Source organism: Centroberyx affinis, unplaced genomic scaffold (assembly GCF_046629955.1).
Source record: "Centroberyx affinis isolate AG114_WGS23_722 - 3 ecotype Tasmania unplaced genomic scaffold, CSIRO-AGI_Caff_v1 ptg003216l_1, whole genome shotgun sequence".
In the NCBI taxonomy this organism is placed as follows: domain Eukaryota; kingdom Metazoa; phylum Chordata; class Actinopteri; order Beryciformes; family Berycidae; genus Centroberyx; species Centroberyx affinis.
Genome location: NW_027281253.1, coordinates 83,391 through 98,353, shown reverse-complemented (window position 1 = coordinate 98,353; position 14,963 = coordinate 83,391). Strand labels below are relative to the sequence as shown.

General features: G+C 40.6%; 2 protein-coding genes across 3 annotated transcripts; both read left to right on the top strand.

Annotated features, from left to right (window-relative positions):
- The first annotated feature begins 3,234 nt into the window (after positions 1-3,234).
- On the top strand, positions 3,235-10,519 carry parp3 (poly (ADP-ribose) polymerase family, member 3). 2 transcript variants are annotated; one of them, XM_071538163.1, is made up of 11 exons: positions 3,235-3,372; positions 3,973-4,182; positions 4,298-4,423; positions 4,962-5,144; positions 5,405-5,543; positions 6,061-6,284; positions 6,379-6,534; positions 6,703-6,789; positions 7,001-7,178; positions 7,284-7,427; positions 7,553-10,519. In XM_071538163.1, the coding sequence occupies exons 2-11, from the start codon at positions 4,003-4,005 to the stop codon at positions 7,726-7,728; spliced, it is 1,593 nt and encodes a 530-aa protein (XP_071394264.1). In that variant the 5' UTR covers positions 3,235-3,372; positions 3,973-4,002; the 3' UTR covers positions 7,729-10,519. The 2 variants fall into 2 exon arrangements, with proteins under 2 accessions (XP_071394264.1, XP_071394266.1); XM_071538165.1 differs by having other exon boundaries at positions 3,273-3,372; positions 3,986-4,182.
- Positions 10,520-12,882: 2,363 nt separating this feature from the next.
- gpr61l (G protein-coupled receptor 61-like) lies at positions 12,883-14,175 on the top strand. Its single transcript, XM_071538171.1, has one exon. It carries the CDS (start codon positions 12,883-12,885, stop codon positions 14,173-14,175), a length of 1,293 nt encoding a protein of 430 aa, XP_071394272.1.
- Positions 14,176-14,963: the final 788 nt, after the last annotated feature.

Below are 14,963 nucleotides of genomic sequence, written 5' to 3'. Positions count from 1 at the left end.
TTTGATGTAAGCCTGGATACTGTAACATGGGACTTAAGGAAATATTGGCATAGAGGAAGTGAACTAAAATTACTAACAGCGCCTTTGAGCCTTACTTTATCAGTACTTCTCAGTGGCCATCAAACAGGCACTGTTAAGTTTTGTGTGTAAACTTCCCCTGCAAGCCCAATTATTATTTCTTCTTAATGTGACCATAGGGTGCAAACAGAGGGAACCTCTGGCGTAAACCTGACAACGCCACCCTGGGAATTACGCCCAGAGAGTTAGTTTTACCAAAACCTCACACAAGAGAACACAAGTTCGTAAAGGAGGAGCAGAGACCAGGTTTCCAAGGTTAAAAAGATACTTTTATTAGGGAATAAAAGGATCAAAAGATGCTGCAGGGGAAGACCAAATGAGTATAAAAAGATACCATTTATTTGGGCATAAAATAGTTAAAAATATAGAAATGATTTAACCAATAAGAATTTGCATTAGTTGGAGCAGGAAATTACCGACCAAGGCAGGTGGTATGCCGGAGCTGGGGGGGACCAAAGGCCGAGCCTGGTTGGAAGAAAACTATACGCAACCATTTGTGAGTCCACACACACAACAAATCACAAGGGTTAAAGTGCACAGTGCAACACAGCAATAGGGTACACACTCAAGCATGCAGTGAGAGAGGGAGGCTATCGGCGTAATAGGCCCCAGCTTAGGCTGCCACCAACCCCGGAAGGCAAGACCCCGTCTACAACAAGGGAAACAAACAAACACGGCAGATGGTTGTGAACATATATTATCAACCTATTCATAGGAGGACAGTAGGCCTAAAAACACTAAACAACATAATATAAAAACAACATGGGCAAAACAGCAGTTTGTGCTGTAAAAAGGAAACAAAGAAGTGGTTACACACTGGCAATGCTATGGTCCAACTCAAACATGTAAGGGCTGACTGTCCATCAATCCCATTTTTACCTCAATTTATCACACAAGGGTCAAGACAACGCTCCTTGCGTCTGGTACTCTGGGCAGGGGCTGCGATCCACTCTAGGCTAAAGAGATGTTAGATATGAGTGGCTACTATGACCAGTTTGAAGGAGATGGTGCATGCAATATGTTTAACATACCTTTGCCAGTGGGCCCACAGATACTCCAGCAGGTTTGCTGCGAGTCAGGGGAACAAATAGCCTCAAATACATTAAGAACAGTAAAATAAATTAAAATAAAGTAAAACCCACCAACTGAAGTACAAACAAACAGCCACAGGAAACATTACCTTTAAAGTAAAAAAGTACTGCTGCCCAGTTTGAGGGAAAGGCCATACCTAGTCTGCCTAGCAAACTGCCAGCTTATATGGGGGGAGGGGGAAGACACACCTGATAAGAGGGGAGTACCCTTTAAGGTGGACCCATGTTATTAAGGTGGACCAGTTCACCCTGTTACATTAATTATTATTTTCACAGCCCAATGCTGTGAGAATAAGAACAAGAATGTCATCTTGTCCAGTTAAGTAAGGGTTAAAGAAAGAATGGTTCCAGTAAACATTTACAGACATAATCATAATGACATATTCTTTTTAGGAAATGTTTTTGACCAACAAGCTTTTGATTATCTGGGAGGATTACACAGTTGCTGGCAGTAGTCCTACTGAACATTAACTTCTTCATAGAGATATTCATCCTTACTTACATCAGGCAACTCCAGTGTGCATCTGATTGTCATTTCCTAAAGGAGGACCAAGATATAATGAACAAAGCACTCTCTGCAACCTGATAGCCTTGTCTGATATTCATACAAGTAATATCCTCTTTCTTTCGCTGGTGGCATAGTTTAGCATTAACTATCGCAGTAGTGTAGTGCAAAATGACTCTTAAAGTTGAGTAATTTAAGGCAAATTGCCTGAGTTGAATATTAAGTTTTAATATATCAAGTGCAACTATCCCTCACATGTGGCTCAGGCCTAAAGACACACTTCTACCCCAGGTTCTACCCAGGCTTACCCGTGCCTTTGTTCTACATCAGTTTCTTCTCTGAGTTTTAGTGATTGCAGCAGACATTGAGGGTTGTGGATTATAGCAGGATGCCTTCCTTTCCACTTCACCCAAACGCTCCACAGAAAGGTTAATAGAAGGTTTTCAGAGAAGCTGTAGATGTTTTTGAACCAGGAAATTGTCATGGTTCTGTAAAGAGACAACTTCCTGAAAAGGAAATAAAAGACAGATACCAGGGTTGGTTGAAGTATTGTCAGCAAGAGAGTGGGACTGTATGAGCGTAGTCTATTCCCATAGTTCCCAAAGTGGGATCCTGGTCCCCTAGGAGTCCCTGAAAAGGTCCCAGAGGATCCTCAGCAAAATGAAAGCTATTTTAATTTCACTGTTACTTTATTTCATGCTCTAAAAGTTAATACAATGAGTGAATGTACAAGAAGAGCTTCTTTTATCATGGGTTTCGCTGTCTCCATTGTTGGATAATATAAAATGAAACTTACAATAAAAATCTTTACAGATAGGGGTCCTGAGGAAAAAACCTTAATGGGGTCTGTGGCCCAAAGCATCTCTGTTTGACATGCTAAATGTTGTGAATCCTTCAGTCTGACAGATATCAACAGTAGGCCTGTATGAGCATGTTTTAGGGGCTATATGTTGAAAAAGTATAAACTGAATAAACTGGTAATACAAGACATCATAAAGATTAAATAAAAATAGACAAACAAAGAAAGGTTCTGGTTAATTAAGGTTAATTTGTGAATATCATATTTTGTTAGTAAGATAAGAAATGAATCAAAAAGTAGACAATTCATTTTCTTTTCCTTTAATGGTAGGCTACGATAGAAAGTAAACAATATATCTTTATGCAAAGGAGAAATAGTATAAATAAATGGTCGATCATGAATTTAGAGAGGTCTTTCCAAAAGGTGGGAAGATGCTGCCAGAACATTACTGGAGGTTACTGATAGAGGATCAGATTTTCGTCGTCGCAGGCAAATGATGTGGATGGGAGCACCGGGAAATTATGTATGAATGATGGGATGGGCGATTAGTATTTAGGCTATTCGTGATGATAAGGATAAGACCTTTACATTTGATTGTCATTGATAGGCTAATGTTTTCGTTTAGAGAACGATACACACTCCGGTGAAATAGGTGGCGGTATAAGGCGTATTTATTGGTTTGTGAGTCGCTATAAAACTAAGAAGAAGAAGGAGGAGGAGGAGGATTAGCTCTGCCTGTTCCTCTGACTGTGGAAGTGTGTGTAAACTTCCTGAAAACCAAAGGCCGATCAGCTGGAGAGAGGTGAGCGCTTTGAGCCAGCAGCCCGGTGACAGTTTGAGCAGCGTCTCTGACCGTCTCTCAGTCTGTCTGTCTGTCTGGCACTAAAGAAAGTTAAAAGGTGAGTTTCCAGTTTACAAAATCCAGGTCAATCGTCTTCGTTTTGCGAGGCAGATCACACGGGGAGGGCGGAGGCTATCTGGCAGCCTTTTTCCAAAACACAAAAACTACCACTGCGTAACAGTGAACGGCTCTTAAATTTGACAGTTTGCGGTAGCTGAGTGGCTATAGATTTTTTCGGGCTAATAATGGATAATAACAAACATAGAGAGCTGCCTGCCTCTGTGCAGTCTAGGCATGCCCGAGCTTGTCCATGCCCATGATGCCCGGATTACCAACATGGCAGGAATAAGACGAATGCACTGGGGCCCCGAATGCCCCGGGTTTGCATGTATACAAATATGTCATTTTATTTTAAGTTTAGACTCTCATTCAAATCCTACTGTCTGAGATGTCTTTTTATAGCTGTGCCTTTGTCTAGTCAAGTGGATACCTGATATGGCAGATGCACAATTAAAGGCTATGTGATGTGCTGTACTGTAGCCTACTGTAGCATGGTGAAAAAGTTGTAGCCTGCACAGCACATGCTTCTCATAGCTTCATGCCAGTTGAATCTGAAATACTTTAAATGTTTCTTAACTATAACTGTGCTAAATGTCAGTGTTTCTGTGTAGGGATTTGAGCGAGGACCATGGCACCAAAGAGACGAGCTGCTTCTTCCACCAAGGCGGGTGGTAAGAAGGTAAAGGAGGAGCCAGAGACAACAAAGCCAAAGGATGCCTTCACCAGTGCCAAAGAGGCCCTCATGGCCGCTGGGCCACAGGTAAAAGGCAAGAGGAAGGTTGATGAGCACTGCAGCCAGTCTGGAGAGGTAAGAGATATGTATATATTGTGTATTCACTTACATCAGTCAAAATGACTGGGAATTATAGGCGTAGATGGTATAAAGAAAATCAATTTTGTGTGTTTCTTATTGTCTCCCACAGGTGTATGAGGATTATGACTGCATGCTCAATCAGACAAACATTGGACATAACAATAACAAGTTTTATGTCATTCAAGTTATTAAAGACAAAAAAGACTACTATTGTTGGACCAGATGGGGCAGAGTGGTAAGTTTGTTTTGATTTCAAGCAACTAGATTTCACCACATTTTTCATATTCTTAGATTTTGCTCTTGTTATGTGTTTTCAGCTGTTCATCTATTAGTTACTACTTAACACAGTAACTCAAGAACAATACATGATAGAAACTTCATACTGACACCACAGGTTCCCCCAATAGAGTAGATGATCTGATCCGATTTTGGAGCACCTAGCTGCATACATTTGCATATCAATGAGGAAAAACTGATTTTTTTGAAACTACTAGAACTCCTTCATTCTTTAAGATACAGAGCTCACATTAGTACCACTCATGTGTTATGTGAAGACAAGTATGTTGACATAGAAATATGTGCAAATTAATGCATTAATTAGCCTAATTAATGATCTCATTAACATAACCAGTTATGTTTAATATATCATGGTGATTATGGCGGGCCATTAGGCAGCTCAAGTGCCTCTTGTTAAATGTGTTTTATCATGTGCTATGAAGCAAATGGCCTCTGTGGAGATATTAATGTTTCTGTGATCTCTAATCTAAATTCAGGGGGAAGTGGGACAGTCCAAACTTTCAGACAGTTTTGATAAGCCTGAAAATGCTGTCAAGGACTTTGAGAAAAAGTTCAAAGACAAGACAAAGAACAACTGGAGCGATCGTATGAATTTCGTGTCTCACTCTAAGAAGTACACCTTAATAGAGGTGGATGGAGAACAGGACGCTGAGGTCAAGGTAATGTTTTGTAAATGTCTGTCTCAGTAGAGCAAGGGTTGATGTTGAATGTGAAGCCTTAACAGCGGCATCTCATAGAATCAATTACCACTATCCAGACAGACTTCATCAAAGTAATTGTTGAAAATGTTTAAAATATTTAGAATCTTTGATTCAGCTTGTCTTGCTGCTTAAATCAACCACACTTGGGGTACATTTTTCTCATCCCAGATCAGATCCATAATCAGCGTTGGCAAAACTAACTGTACTTGATATTGCAGGTGGACAGTGTTGATGGGAAGAGTGTCAAAGTCACCAAAAACACCCTACCATGCACCCTTGATAATCCCACACAGAAACTCATTGAGCTCATCTTCAGCAATGACATGTTCAAGGAGGCAATGGAATGTATGAACTTAGGTGGGTGTGTCTCAGTCCTCCAGCCCTTCCTTAGCACAGCCTGTGAAAGGTTTATGTGTATAGATCCTGTTATGTAGCATGCCTGTTGCATTGGGTGGGGTGGTAACCTGACAATGATCACTGAGCTTTTTATTGTGCTTCTAGCATGACGTTCTGTAGTGCTTAGAAAAGCAACAAACCTGGAGATCAAAGAGTATAGAATCTGACTGTAAATCATTGACCATTGCTACTGAGAGAGGGTAAAGTCTGCATTTACACAGGAGGTCTCCTTGTCTGCGCATTGAGACCCTGACTGATCAGTGTCTTGGACTTTGTCAGCAAGACCATTGTTATTGCTTGTTGTTGTTCATTTGTGTAGCGGATGAAGTAACAATCTGCTATGCGATCAATTTTCAGCCAGGAAAAAGGCTATGTGAGAGTGTATTGTAGTGTGTCCTGTGTCCTTGCTTAGATGTATGATTGGGGAAACTAGCATGTGTGTAATCTGCGTTTTTGTATGTGTGTGGGTGTGATGCAGACATTAAGAAGATGCCTCTGGGAAAGCTTAGTAAGGTGCAGATTGCAAAGGGATTTGAGGTCCTGGAGGAGATCGAGGCAGCCATGAACCGAAAAAGCGGGAGAACAAGTCTGGAAGAACTTTCCTCAAAGTTCTTCACCACAATCCCACACAATTTTGGCCGGAACAGACCACCAACCATCGACACTACAGAGATTGTGGAGAAGAAGAAAGAGATGCTTATGGTGACATTTTCATAGACAAACTATGTCTTGAAATGAGCTGCCTTTGATGTTTTCCCAGTCCTGAGTTCACTCTCCTCTCAAATGCCCTTTACAGGTGCTGGCTGACATTGAGCTCGCCCAAACACTGAAGTCAGAGACAGAAAAGGCTCAGGAAGAGATAGAAGAGACAATTCCTCACCCTCTGGACCAAGACTACACATCTCTGAAATGCAAGCTCAGTATACTGGGGAAAGGTACAGATGAATTCAAGGTACTGTATCATAAGTGATAATAAGGTAACTACACTAAAGCCCTTTTTCTGTCATGACTCATTTCAACTTTGCTGTCTATTGCCAATATTTCAAATCAACTTCCATTCATTTTTTTCCTCTTGTCCACCAATAATCTCAACCCTGTTTCTTTTTGTTTTCATTTGAAGATCATAGAAAAATACCTGAAAGCAACTTCAGATAACTATAGAGATCCAAAAATTGTCAATGTCTGGGAAGTCGACAGAGAGACAGAGGTAGGAACTGCAAAGAGCAAAACTCATCTAGGGCTGGTTTCGTGGACAGGGATTAAGCGTAGTCATAGACTAAGGACTTCTTCAATGGATATCTCGATTGAATTTTGTCTTTAGTCTAGGACTAGGCCTAATCCCTGTCTGCGAAACCAGCCCCTAATGTAATACACTTAACTAGAGTCCTGTGACCTAACACATTTTTTGCACATTACAGGGAGAGCGGTTTAGCGAGAATGATACCCTGGAGAACCGTCGTCTGCTGTGGCATGGTACTAACATAGCGGTGGTAGCAGCCATTTTGAAGAGTGGTTTACGCATCATGCCCCATTCAGGAGGTCGTGTTGGTCGTGGCATCTACTTTGCGTCTGAAAACAGCAAGTCTGCGGGTTATGGTGAGGTTGTAGTTTATGAAGAGAAACTGATTAAAGAAGGTGATAATGATGTTGATTGCAATCACAGTGCTGATGCTGGGCATGTCAAATCAATTTTTTTTGCAGTGCGTACTTCTAAAAACACTGGAGTGATGTTTCTGAATGAGGTAGCCCTGGGCAAAGAACACACCATCACCAGAGACAACAGTTCCTTGAAGAAGGCTCCTGCAGGCTACAATAGTGTGGTGGCTCGAGGAACAGTGGAACCAGGTACAGTATTTCCTCATACGAGGCTTGGTCCAAGAATCTTTGATAATTGTCAAGGATGCTATTCTGTTACAGGATATCATGCAGCATCGTCCATTTGATGCTGTTGTTGACTCCTGTTTTTTCAGACCCCTCCAAGGATACCTTCATCACTCTGGAAGGCAAGATGGTTGCAGTGCCTCAAGGTAAGCCTGTAGAACAGAGCCAGTTCACGGGAAGCCACTTCAGCAACAGCGAGTATCTCATCTACAAAGAGAGCCAGTGTCGCATACGTTACCTGCTGGAGCTGAAGATGAAGTACTAATTCAAGACGAGGAATGAGGCAGGTCCTTATGAAGAGAGAACTCCCTCATTCCCTCTATATAAGGGGGATATTAAAAAGCTTGGCTGCACTGTTTTATTATATTCATATGGTTATTGTCTCTATTCTTAAAGTCACTGTTGTGCTTAGACGCCCCTACAGAGTTACATAAATGACTCATACTTCTCTGTGCCTTAGCTATATTTTGCACCCTGTAAATACTGCTCTCATTTATTTCTTGTGTTTCAGTGTTTTATCACTAGCAGATTTACTTTTTCCCTTATAATGAAAAAGATGGCATCTTTAATTTTGATACTGTAGCTTTACTGTACTTAGTTTTTTTAAATGTCTGAAAGGCCTCTAAACATTTTTACAAAGCCACTGACAATTTTGTGAGAGCAGACACTTCTCAATGCTTTTTGCACAGTTTGAGGCTTACATACAGCACCTTGTTCGCTATCTTGCCTCTTCAGACTGCTTTGCGAAGCAAGGCTTTTACATATTGCATTACCTAATGCAAGCGTTGATGCAAAAATAAACCTTTCCCTCCCTATCTTTGATATTTAGAAGGAATTGGCCGCATGCCTTTGCAATTATATATGTTTGGAATAATGCTATATAAGAAGAAGAAATATATTGTACACTGGATGTGCACAGAAATGTTTACAGGAGGATGTAGAAAATGCTAATTTGTGGGTGAGCACAAGCACTGTTACAAACCTAATATTTTGTAGAGTTGCTTAGCAAGACTCTGAAAGTGCCTCTGTAATGCAAAGTCATATGTAAATCACGAATAGCTTGGGCAACATCCCAAGCAGATTGCCCAGCAGATCTCCCAAATAAATTACAAATGCTGCCATATGGTGTCAGTAATGAGTGAAGAGTCCATTTTGAGTGTAATTGCCTCAGCATTTTTGCACCATAACATTACTTGAACCAATGATAAGACAATAAATAGAAGTGATCCTTGCTTGAAATGATTTAAGTTTTTGAGAGTAAGCTTGAAGGCTTCTACCTGTATTTTTGTGTATTTGCTTTGTGTTTTTCCACTGTTTTGAGGTAATATGGCATTCATTGTTTACTAAATGACATGTTCTGTATACTGATGGACAAAATTTGATAAGATTTCAAAATATTTCAGGCATTTAAGCAAATGTGCAGGATGTGCATCATCGGCTATTCATATGATCTAATAATCCTGTTTTTTGAAATACCTCCCTTGAGACAATTGTGAAAACTGCTACCAAATCAACAACTAAAATAATTATATTTAATATACCAAAAATTCTGCATGGACGGAGACAGTACACACATTTATTAAGACAGGTGATTTGACAGCCTGGGTTCAAGCCTGTGTAACAGCAAGCATCACATTGTTGAAGTCTTCTTGAGCAAGACATTGAATCTCTGCTGTGTCCAGGGCTGCTGTTGTGGCTCTGATGAATTTTAAGTGTTCACGCTTAGCTTACATCACAGCAACCTGGAACCTGGAAACACAAGGTGCAAAATCAATACAGATGAAAGTTCAGAATTGATTATGTAGACTACCTTTGTACAACAGGCACAAATTGTATCTGGTTCCTGAAATAGGACTATGTGTTCACATTTACTTGATGATATCTTCTGATGTGTCACATTTTAAGCTAGCTGCCCAAACACCTTGCTGATTCTTGTTTTGATTTAATTTTACTGGCAAAATATTGTTGGTTAAAAAGCTGCCATTTCAGGAGCAAATTGACCTACATTTGAGTGAAAATAATGGTATGTAGGGTGTATGGTAAGATAGGTAAACAATGGCTCTTTTAAAGGGGAGTGCCACTGACTTTCAACATTGAAATATTTTTCAAATGCTTAAGGGACTTCTCCTTACTGTTCACTCACACAAACTATACTTAAACTATTGTAATGTATTTCAATGTGGAAAGGTGGGGTTTGAGATGGTTTGCCTAGCCAACTTGTGAGCTTTCCACAACTGAATAAATACTAAACCCATGAATGCATGTTTTCACGATAGCTCTGTCTTGTAACTAAGATATTTTATTGATTCTTTTTTTCATTTTACATAGATTTAGCAACTTCAGCCCAGCCAAAGATTGTGCACATGTGTTCTTTGGCTGGCTCAGCAGGTGGTGCAGCCACAGCTGGTGACCAGCCCAATATGTGAGGTGTTAACCTTGCGTGCTATCCATACTTACAGCCCCTATGTGTAGAATATTTACCTCATATCTTTCTCAAATTAATTTTGATAGCATAGCATAATGGCTGTAGAAGAATGAGACCATTGTGGTAAAAATTGGTTAATTCTGTGTTGCTCTCTACGTGTTTATTCTAGATAAAGATATAGCATCAACCAAAACAGAAAGAGGACTCACTTTGAATTGCTCTGCTTGTTTGTACAGAAACAAATACACAGACAAGTACAGATGCTGTGACAGTATCAAGGAGGATGGCACAGGATTTTCTGGCTCCAGTGGTAGATACTATGACCAATATAGAACAGTGGCCCCCAAAATGGAATTAGGGTTCCGGGGCGTCCCGAGAACAAATGAGGAAAAGTTTAATTTCACTATTGTCTCACTCCCAAGTTAGCATAGTGAGATAAGGACCTATTTTGACCCAACGTGTCACTCTCCTCCCTGTTATTATCTCCTTACAGTATAAACAGTTACCAAGTCATATTTAACAACAAACATCTTTTCGGGTTGGGTTCATTGGGATGCAAATCTTGGGGGTTGGGTCTAATGGGTATCTATTTTGGGGTCCTTGAGAACCCCTGCTATGAAATACAGGTCACTTGGGTGTGAAAGCTCCAATAAACATCCTATGTATCCACATTCAATGCCTTATTCATTGTAACTGTGTTCAAAGATACTGATCTGGCTGCTCCAGGGTAAAAGTGAGATTTTAAACTGGTGGGAATTAGGACCCAGGGATGCCTGGGCTCTGGAAGGGGACAGTGGAGTGTGTGTCTATTTGAAAGAAGAAGAAAAAAAATCACACACTACACAATGTGTGACAGTCACTGCCATACACAGCACAGGACAGCAATGAGAGAGATACAGGAGGAGGGGTGGGAAGAGAGAGGAAGCATCGTCTCTGCATCCAAAATGATCATGGGAGCAGTGATCAGCAGTTCTTTAATTGGTGCTGTACGTGTGTGATCAGCATAGTCTGGACCTTGGAGAGTACCTCTGCAAAAGACCTAATTCTCATCCACTGGGCTAACTGGACTTGGTGACAAGGATATCCAGCTGGGCTACTGAACGTTTTAAATGGAGAAAACTTGAACCTTGGCGACCTCTGGTTTGGGCCTGCAAAAAGCATATGTGGGATTTTAACATGAACTTTGTCAAGTCAGAAAAATAACCTGACTTCTCTGGACTGTGCCAGATACACAGTGGACCATGGGTAGGTAATCCTTTATGCATAATGAGCCTCATTGACTTTTTATGCTGTGAATGTTTCATTTTTGGTGATGAAAACCTAGGCACTGAAGACTTGAAAGGTGCTCAAAAATATTTTTTCTTTCAATCAATCAGTCAAACAATCAATTAATATGTTACTATTAGCAGACCATTATATATGATCAACTTCAGGTGATGATATTTCTCAAAACTGATATATAACATTTTGGAACTGAACTTTTATTCCCTCTTCTTCAGTATTACAGTAGATCAAGTGTGTAGTGGGACTCCAAAAAAGGAGAGTAGAAGAGACCATGGTGATATGAACCTTTATATCATCAATATATCATTAAATCATGTCAGGTTATTCTAAAGCAAGGTGGTGAAAATCTTGTTCTGCAAGAAGCATATAGGCTTTGAACATTATTTCCCTCCCAGTGTTAAGTACAAACAAAGAGACACTTCAGAGTAGTTGATACTATTGTTTCTTATCTTACAAGTATTTACAGTTGTTATTTTGTTTTAGTTTGTTATAGTGTTTTAGAAGTATTGATTTGTCAACAGTAATTATACAGTTTGTGTAAATAGTCTGTGCAAAACTTTTTAAGGTGGAATAGGTGATAGCTTTGATTGCTTTTGACTGTGTGACAGAACAATAGACTTGGATAATTGCATATACCATATTCATGGTTATAAAACACAACACTTTACTTTTGGCCTCATGCCCTACACCACCTAACATGCTCATCTGCTTTTATTTTTGTATAACAGTTGTCCCTTGGTTATCTCATGCACTATTGCAAATGATCAGAACTCAATTTTGGTTAGGATTTGTTCAAATGTGGCCCAAAGTTATTTGGGCTTTCAGATGATAGCAACCATTTTCTTAAGGTCTGCTGAGGGGCCAAATTTATATGTGATATTATCTAATTCACATCAGTTATGAGTAAATATAATTTAGGCATTCTATTTTACTCTTGGCTCATGGATCATCTTTTCCCTATTAGATATTCTTTCAATGCCAGACACTCATGAAATTACATCTCAAAATGTCAAAAAAAAAAAAAAAAAAAAAAGGGAATTGACAGCTTTGTTAGATGAATCAAACAGAATTTATTGGACAGATTTTGGGCCTAGAACAAAAGCAGTTTGGAAAACCCCAGCCAAGATTGCTGGTAGTGAACAACTCAGACTCTGAAGCTGAGATAATGCTGCTTTCACATAAACAAGGCTATTCTTTACTGTATTATATAGTAAATAGTTTCAAATCTACCTGTTTAGGAAACATGAAGGACCACATGCTTTATCAGAACTTGGTAGTCAGCAAAAATCTGACTACAATATATTTTTCAATTAATATGCATCATATTAAATTATCAGGGCAACAGCAACATCTGTATTCAACCTTTTCAGGAATTTTTATGCTAAGACTCCCTCAGACTGCAGCATACTTTTAAAGTATATTAGTCTTGTTTATGTATATAGTCTCAAATGGCTTTACATACAATCATATACAAACCACTTCCTCATATACCATTACACTGGTGGAGGTGATGACAGGATAAATTTCACACAGATGTAAAAAGCTTTGGAAGCACTTAGTTTTTCTTTTAAAATGCATTCTTGCCATAACAATGCTTACTGTCTTACATTCAGAAATATTTTTTTTCTATCTTCTCAACATAGGACATCCAGATTGATGACATCTAAGATAAGAATGGAGGAAAGTGGACTGGCAAGTTGTAAATGAATAATGGAGGATAAGTCTGGTCCGATGATAGCCTCTGTGCCAAATCACACAGTGCCAAATCTCACAACTGCCCTATGGGGACCCAATCCTACAGTTCCTGCCGATGTGGGTGTGGTCACAAGCTCCCAGTCACAGATCCAAGATCTAATTGGGTTGTTCTGCATGGTGACCCTTAACCTCATTGCTTTATTGGCCAACACTGGAGTAATGGTGGCCATTGCTCGTGCCCCTCACCTGAAGAGGTTTGCCTTTGTGTGTCATCTCTGTGCAGTGGACCTACTATGTGCCATCCTCCTTATGCCTCTGGGCATCATATCCAGCTCACCGTTTTTTGGCACTGTGGTGTTTACTGTTCTGGAGTGTCAGGTTTACATCTTTCTCAATGTGTTCCTCATCTGTCTGTCCATTCTCACGATCACAGCCATCAGTGTGGAGCGGTACTTCTATATTGTACACCCCATGCGTTATGAGGTCAAGATGAGCATCAACCTCGCCATTGGTGTTATGTTCTTCATCTGGGTTAAATCAGTGCTGTTGGCTTTGGTCACGCTGTTTGGGTGGCCAGCTTACGGTAACCAGAGCTCTATTGCAGCAGCCCACTGTTCTCTCCACTGGAGCCACAGTCGTCTGAGAAGAGTGTTTGCTGTGCTCTTCAGCGTGGTTTGTTTCCTGGTGCCTGCCATGGTTATCTTTGCTGTTTACTGTGCCGTGTACAAGGTAGCGCGTTCAGCAGCCCTCCAGCAAGTCCCTGCTGTGCCAACATGGGCAAATGCAAACCCCGCCAAGAATCGCTCTGACTCCATCAACAGCCAGACCACCATGATCATTACCAACCGCAGCCTACCCCAAAGACTATCCCCAGAGAGGGCCTTCAGTGGAGGCAAGGCTGCCCTTACCTTGGTGCTCATTGTGGGCCAGTTCTTGCTCTGTTGGTTGCCCTACTTCATCTTCCACCTGCAAATGTCTCTCAGCGCTTCCATGCAGAGCCCTGGGAACTTAGAGGAGGCAGTCACCTGGCTGGCCTACTCCTCCTTTGCAGTTAACCCATTCTTCTATGGCCTGTTGAACAGGCAGATCAGAGAGGAGCTGGTAAAGTTCCGGCGCTGCTGCTTGACCCAGCCTGTGGAGTTTGGGGCGTCCAGCCACGAGGGCTCCCTTCAGGAGAACTTCCTCCAGTTCATCCAGAGGACCAGCAACACAACTGAAACCCGCTCCAGCTGTGCCAACTCCAGTCCCAGAAACACTATGGACCAGGGAGTTAAGATCCCTGGACAAATACCTGAGGAACATGCCTAGACATTGGTCAACACAAGTTATGGACTACAGTGCTAATATGGGCCATGTCAGCTTTCTGTTCTCATAAGCTATGTTCCCTGAATGCCTTTTGACTAAGTGCCCAGTGCCTTGTATTGTTTATTTGCATAGGCTCCATTCAGGTATAGTTTCTCACTTCAGGTCAAGGTGGTATTGCCGTAATGTAAAATATTGAATTAATGAGAGAGAATTCACTTGTGTCTGTTTGCCCCCACTTAGTTTATGAATGGCCTGATTTAAAAATTATATTTGTAGAAATGTGTTTTGTATGTTCTATAAATTTGTGAATTCTGGAATATGACTAATATAACGTGGACATGTTTGGATGGACGTGTTTGTAAATAGTTTGTTGTATCCAATTAGGAACAATTTGTATGCCATAAGAATATGAGCTGGTTTAGTTTACAGTGTCTCTTTTTTCATTTCAATAACAATACATATTTAAATAAAGGTTATGTTGGTGACTCTAACACTGTTGAACATTGTAAAATCTTAAATATTGTAGATGTTGCTAGACTACGGTCTGCTATTACATGAGAAGAACATTACAAAGCAAGGAATAACTTGAGAAACAGCAGCATACTGTAACTTCCACAACTTCCACATAGGTCACTAAAATACCTCATCAGAGCAACTAACATGAAGGCCTCAGCAGTGTGAGAAACTACCATGAATCTGAGTCAGAGTCCCCGTGTGCAACAGAGATACGCTGGTAGACAGTGTATGTCGTCTGTCCCTGTCGTCATGGAAATTGAGTGAGCCTGTGACTC